This window comes from Phaethon lepturus, unplaced genomic scaffold (genome assembly GCF_000687285.1).
Source record: "Phaethon lepturus isolate BGI_N335 unplaced genomic scaffold, ASM68728v1 scaffold37549, whole genome shotgun sequence".
NCBI classification, from domain to species: Eukaryota; Metazoa; Chordata; class Aves; order Phaethontiformes; family Phaethontidae; genus Phaethon; species Phaethon lepturus.
The window spans coordinates 342-7,316 of record NW_010563686.1 but is presented as its reverse complement, the minus strand read 5'-3'; the positions used below and the strand labels follow the sequence as shown (position 1 = coordinate 7,316).

At 50.1% G+C, this 6,975-nt stretch overlaps 1 protein-coding gene across 1 annotated transcript; it reads right to left on the bottom strand.

Annotated features, from left to right (window-relative positions):
• Positions 1 to 1,814: 1,814 nt before the first annotated feature.
• Positions 1,815 to 3,513, bottom strand: LOC104626657 (lymphocyte antigen 6E; the record flags this gene model as incomplete). The annotated part of the gene is made up of 2 exons (XM_010294627.1): positions 1,815 to 2,255; positions 3,394 to 3,513. Coding segments are annotated over 2 exons (329 nt in total), but the record flags the coding sequence as incomplete, so codon positions are not given.
• Between the last annotated feature and the right edge of the window lie 3,462 nt (positions 3,514 to 6,975).

The window sequence follows — 6,975 nt, the reverse complement described above, 5'->3', positions numbered from 1 at the left end:
CACCTACTCACAGCAAGTGACAAGGAACAAGTTAACCCTGCAGACAAGGTTACTAACCCTCTTGGGAGAAAGGCTCAGGCACAAGAAAGCTAGGGAATAATTACCCCATTTCTAGTAATTTTTTCTTCAATTTTCTGTGCCATATGTGCATAGCAGAGGTTCACGGCTCACCTAGAGCCCTGCAGTCCCAGTGGAGGTCCCAACAAGTGAGGGAGGATGCATTAACCAGAGGAAGGCACATCTCAGGCCCAATAAGACAATAGAGCAAGCGTCATTCTTACCAAACTCATCACCTAATTGTGGGTCACGTCATGATGACTAGTCCCTCCTGTTGTAAAGGCTGTCATTAGCATGTGTCATTTTAATTAAAAGATGGGGAGAAGGAGGAGGAAAAAACATGTAACCGCTTTTGTTGCAAATATTTCTATAGACCTGCACCCATCTTTCAAAAGAAGCTGTTTATCCCTCATTTAAGTGGGGATAGAGGTATAATTGAACAGTGTGCGCAGCTTGAGAGACTTTTGTTTGTTTGTCCACACAAAATAGGAGAATCACATACAAGGAGGGCATGGCTAAAGACTGTCAACGCTACACATGATTTTTGCTGCTAGAAGAGAAAAAAAGCCCAGTGCACCTCTGATCAATCAGTGGAAGTGACAGCAAGCTCTCACCTGACAGCTTAAGGCTCAATTTTGTCTTGTTATGTGTCTAGCAAGTCCACTGGTAGGCAAAGCAGGTAGGAAACCAGCATGATGCAGAGACGGCAGGAGGACACATCTTCCATGGGACAGCCAAGAACTTCCAGGAGCACCGCTGCCGAAAGACCTGGGAAGATCCTGGGATCTGAGGGACAGCAGGAGTGGTTTGGTGGTGAAGTCACCTTCTGCAGTCCACGTGCACCACCAGCCCATCAGCCAGGGATTGCAGGTTGAACCTAAAGATCCAAGTATTGATATCTTTGCCTCTGACTTCACTACATTTTGCAAACAGACGTGTTGCCCTGGACCATTTAGGTATCGATGTTATTGTCTATCACCATCACAAGTCCAAAGTGGGGAAATCAAGGCACCAAGTCTTTGTAATATGCAGACTCATTTTTAGAGGTCCTGTTCCCAGTGCACTTGCTCCGTTAGGAGTAATGGCGTTGACTCAGACCCCAATAACTGGCATTTTTCACTAAAATGCACGTGGAAAAGGTGATTCCCAAGAGAGGTGAAACAAACTGGCCCAGGGGTGTTTATCAGAAAGGACGGGGAGAGGGAGAAGATGGACTTGCTGCTCAGAGGTGAACTGGAAGGAATGCTGAGATGAAGCACTCAAAAGCTGCTTGAGAGGGTAAGAGGACCTCATGCTGGGCATAATATTTGGGTTTCTTCTAAAAGCGTTTCTAATCTCTCTGTCTGGAGCAAGGAAACACACACAGCACACGTCCCCTCTCAGGTAACAACAGGAGCATGTTTATTCAGGTGTGGCACTTACAGAGCTTGGAGGGACAAGGTACACGTCATTTGTTTTGCAGAAAAATCAGCCCAGGATCAGAAGAAACAAAACGATTTTATAAAAAGAGACTGCAGCTGCAGGGGCCAGGAATGTGTCTCCCTTTGGGTCATGCATTCCCGGTGCCTGGACGACCCATGTGCTGGGAGCACACCGGTGCCCGGCACCTCCACGGAGGCGAGAGGCAGGAACGTCCGAACACTTGACCGGGTGGTATCTGGGGTTAATCGGTTCTCGGCGCATCCCAGCCTTGTTTTAACCAACCTTAGAAACGAGGGGGGAGTATTAGGTATAAAAGCAGAAACCTTTCCAAAACGATCCACCTTTGCCAAGGAGGTGTGAGAGTGCAGTGGGGTACGTCCACAGAAGGAGGAGAACTTGGCCAAACCGCCCAGGTCTCCAATGCTGGAAGAGCATAAAGTCTGGGAAACAACCACCTTGGAAGCTGCTGAGAAGTAGAAGATCTCCTTGCAGACAGCAATAGAGAAGATATTGGCTAATGAGACCTGCGACGGCCCATGGAAGACAGGTCTTCCTCAGCCAGCCCCATCACTCGCGAGCCCTGAGGACGTAGACGAAGCTAATGAGGACGCCCAAGGCCAGGACTGCATAGCTGGCTTTCACGCTGCTGGAACCGCTGATGTTGCAGAGGAAGGAGTCGCAGCAGTAAACGGAGGCAGCTGCTATGCCGAGGTTGATCCCGGCACTGGGGCAAATGGGAGAGCATCCTTTGGAGATGGACTGGCCAGACTTGCTGCCTGAAAGTAGGTTGGGGCAGGAGTAAAGGAAAAAAGCAAAAAGGAGACGGGTTTAGAATGTTTCTCGGCTTTCTGATCATCTGTTCTGCAAAGGAAATAACAGTACAGAAATAGCCAAACCAACACAGGTGGCACGGAGAGGATGAAGTGCTTCTTGGCTTCAGGCTACGACAGCAATCTCAGCCAGCCCACGCATCTCAAGGAATACCCATGATAACCTCCCACACAGACCCTACAGACTGTGCACAACACCCCAGGGACACCCCTTCCAGGCTGTGAGCCAAAATCTGGCCGCTACGGCTCTGGCGGAGAACCTCAAAAAACCCACCCAAGCTTGACCCTTGGGCCTTCTCAAGCAAGCCAGGGAGCACGGGGCATACGGAGCACCAGGGAGGGACTTGTGAGCAAAGGTTGCATTTCGCGTGTCGCCCGCGAGAGAGGCACAGCAAACATTTAGCAGAAGGAAATAGGAAACCATTAGCGCTGTGCTAAGATGACAGGTTTCTAAAAGCTCCCAGCCTCCATTTCTGCATGCACGACCCACCCACGCTGCGGATCATGCAACTTGGGCATGCAAAACCCCTCCTTCCTGCAAGGGAGAGCAAGGGAAGCTAGGCTGGGTTCTGGGCTCTGCAATGGTGCCAGGAGACCTGCCGGAGCAGCCTGCTGCCCTGGGAGCAGCAGTTGGGAAGCACAGACCCCCCCAGATCTTTTCTGGCACTCGGGGAGGAAACTTGCAAATCTCCCCACCTTGTCCACGGAGAGCAAAGAAGCAAAACTGGGACTCCGCGATGAAGAACCCGAACAAAGGGCAAAAGCAGGAAGGGCAGCCCTAGAGCTTTCCTACGAAGGAACCCTGCAGCATCCTCCACTCTTTCACTTATTCATCAGCAACCTCCCCGCCCCCACCCCGAAATTCCCCTCGGACTCCCGGAGTCGGAGCAGGCACACAGGCTCTAGCGTGACTCTGTCTTGCAGCACGTCCCTCATAAAAATTCCCTTGGGATGGCCCGACGCTCAGCTGCTAAGCCAAACTTTCCCCTTTTTCCAGCCGCAGGAAGGAAAGCCTTCCTGCAGCTCAGCAGGTGACCCAGGAGAGCAGCCAAGAGGGGCAGAAGAAGGTCCTGTCGCCACTCACCGATTCCCACTCCGACATACGTCGTCACACAGTGGTTTTCATTCTCCCCACACTTGACAGGCTTCAGGCAGGCCCAGTTGGAGGATGCATCCGAGCACGAAAAGCAGATGAGCGTGTTGGCTGCAAGGGAAAAGCACACCTCGGTTAGGGGCTGGTGGGAAGACCTCCTCGCTTGGTGGTCCCCACCTCTGACACATGGCACACACCGCATCCGGCCACAGCTGTCCTTGCTATTCCGGCTGTATCAGTCTGCAATAGGTTTTTTTCCCCCATAAAATTGGCCAAGTGAAGGGTTCAAGCATAAGAGATAGATTCTGAGCTCTTGGCAGGATCAACTGTCAGCTAAAGCCTCAACAGCATGCTCCTGTTTGCACCAAGAGCAGGTTCAAGCTACAGTTGCCAACTTGAAACTAAACAACAGAGGCAAGTTCAGGCCTGCAAACTTGAGCCTGAAATTTGGGCTTATTCAGCTCAGCTACCATGGACACTGATGGGAAATGCTCCAGGCGTGACCATGGGTTCAAGCTGTTCATGACCTGCCTTTGGCAGCGGGGCACAAAGCTCAGGCTATGCCTGAGCTAGCACATGTGGTAGAAATGATTTCTCAGCTAGAGCAAGCCCAGCGTTGTAGCAAGACCAGCGTTGTAGCAAGACCAGCAAGGATTTGCACTGTCCCGCTACCCAGGGAGTCATAGCAATATGAAGGCAGCATATGCAACCAACCTTCATAATTTGGAGCAGGGGGATAGCAGAAAAAGCATGCCCTTCTCCATGGCAGGTCCCCTCAAATGGTCTACCCTATACCAGCAGGATGAACTGCACCAGCTAGCTCCCATCCCACATCCTTCGGGTCTCCCCAAGAAAAGGGCAAGATTGGAAAATAGCATTCAGTGGTAGGAAATGATTGCAGAAACAGCCTGGACCAGTGACTCAGCAGGGACATACGCACTTTGCAGTGGACGGATGATCTTCCCTGTATTTTACATATAAGAACACCACATCCACACTGCAATTGTTGACCTACATACGCAGACAGATCAGGTCTGTTCCCAATACTTCACGGGCCCTGATTTTTGATCACTTAGACGGCAAGCCGTTCCACCAGGTACTGCCTTTCTCTGCTGTGTTTATAGGTGGCAAAACAGAGCGGGGGCTGATTCAGGATGGGAATTGCAAGGCAGCGTCATCCCTGCTCCTACCTCTTTCAGCCCCACCACAAACAGCTCATCCTACAGAGGTGAAGGCAGTGAAGCCTTGGGAGAACTTGCTGAAGCTCAGCAGTCCCTGTCACGGCATATTTTGAAGAACATGTTGGACAAACATTGGTTAGCAGCTGTCCCACTCTGCCATGGGACTGCGTGACCTCTTGAGGTTCTTCTCCATCCTGCTTCTTCAGGAAAAGAAAAGCTTTTTATGGGAAAATTGAGAAAAAAATAACAATTGTGCTCTAAGGAATGAAGTTTGAGCAGCCACGGCCAAGGCAGGGGAAGAAAACAAAACAGGGAAATGGATTAAAGCGGGTTAGTGGGAGATCCTGAATGTCACATCAAGCCAGCCAGATGACTTTGCTTTGGAGATGAAGCCAACACCACAACCCCCTAAGCAAGAATTTCCTGGACTGTCTCATACATCCTCCAATGATCATCCGTCTGCCAACGATCCTTGCAACAAAACCGAGTTACCTGAGCATGCCAACACAGCAGCCACAACCTATACACAGCACCCAGGATTACAGGGCCACCAGTTGAGTCAAAAGCCCCAGGAGAGATTAGTCAGTGAACCTTGCTTCTGGATCTAGGAGAGTGGGAGGAGTATGGAGCCAACCATTGAGCCTACAGGCTGTCATCCTCCTTTGCTCAGCCTTTCCATGGGTAGCATTTTTGATCTCATTGGCCAAAACGCAGTCTGGGACCTCAGAGTGAAGCCCAGCTCCCTCCTGCTCCCTTGTCCCCAGCATGCTTCTGCTCTCAAGTCTCAGGTGACCTCTCCCAAACCCTTCTCCTTGCAACTACACTGAGGGCAAAGTGAGGAAGCAAATTGACTCATCCCATTTCACAGGAACCATCTGCAACCAGGAATGAAGTGGATTATAGGCTTCCTCTGGGCATTACGGTAGGACATATGTCCCCATATGTATTTGCTCACTATGCCGAACATACGAGTCAAGTGGTGCAGTGCTGTTCATTAAAGCTTAGAGGTTCCAGATATAAACACATCAGAAATATTTGTACATGCACATAAAAATGCCTTTAGGCATAAAATTCTCTGCCACATCACTAAATCTGTGCTCCTACCAAAGCATCTCCTACCTGTCCCCATGTTTTTCTTTGTCATGTTTGTCTTAATATAGACAAAATCTTTCAAAGAGAGGAGAGTTTTTCAGCGTAGTTTAAGAGAGAAAATCTGCAGTCATAACTAGTGCCACTTTCTGCCCCAGCAAACAAATAACCAAATAACCCACTGCAGAGCGAAGAGAGCAAGCAGGCTGAGTGTTTTAGACAAAAGGCACAAGAGGGGTGGCAGAATTATTTTACGAAGCTGGAGACAGAGCAGAGTTGGTGCTCAAGGCTACAAAAAAAAGGAAAAAAAAAAAAAAAAGCCCAAGACTGAACAATGCAAAAGGGGAGCCTCGTTTTCAACAACTAGAAAATGCAGCACTCTTCCATGGGAAGAATTTATGTGTTTATTTGTTTGCTGCTGGACTCCTCAGAGAAACAAAGAGCTCCCAAAACAGAGCGGATCATTTGGGGGAATTCCTCAGATAAGGGGTTGAACACATTCTTGCAAAGAGCAATGCAGGGGGATAAAAAAAAAAAAGCCTTTAAAAGCCCGCTCTGAAGCTCAGCACCAGTGAAAAATGCTGTTGCTTCGGCAGCTTTTCCATTCGGTCCCTACACCGAACGTTTTTTCCTTTTCCATTGCTCTTCGACAAGATCCTTACAAATCACACGCCAGATCTTCTGGGCACTGTGAGCAGAGGGTAGAGCTTTTCTGCAAAAGACTCCTTGGATGTGCTGGAAGCATTTGGGGATAAAGCTACCTGCAAGAAACCCTTTTGCCTGCCTAAGAACTTACTTTAAAGCTGAAAGGGGTTTTTTGGGGGGGGCGGGGGGTGGGCGGGGAGTAAAACCCCTTCCTGCCTTGGCCTGGACAGCCTGTCCTCCCAGTTGGAACCGAGCACTCACCAGCTGGGCTCTGACAAAGCTTGAATTGCCAGTTGCCTCCTGGACCCCACTGGGAGAGGGGCACGGGAAGAGCAGCAAACAACTAGTTTCTTCTCACCGTTGTCCTCAGGAGACAAGAAGGGCCCATGTTTCCTGAGCAGGGGTTCAAAGGGCCAGGAACTCTCCTGTTTGCTCTTTGTTTGGCTTCTCCAAGCATCGACATATGGAAACAATACGGGGTTTTGCGCAGCCCCATGGAGTTTGGATAGCCAGAAATGGGAGTCGATGGGAAGGCGGGGACTGCAGACCCTGCGACTTGGACAACTTGCTGTTTAACACCCAGCAACAGGAAGCACGTTCTCCACGGCTTCACTGGCAGCCCCAGGATGCCTTCCACAGGGCACAGTCCCTTGAGGGT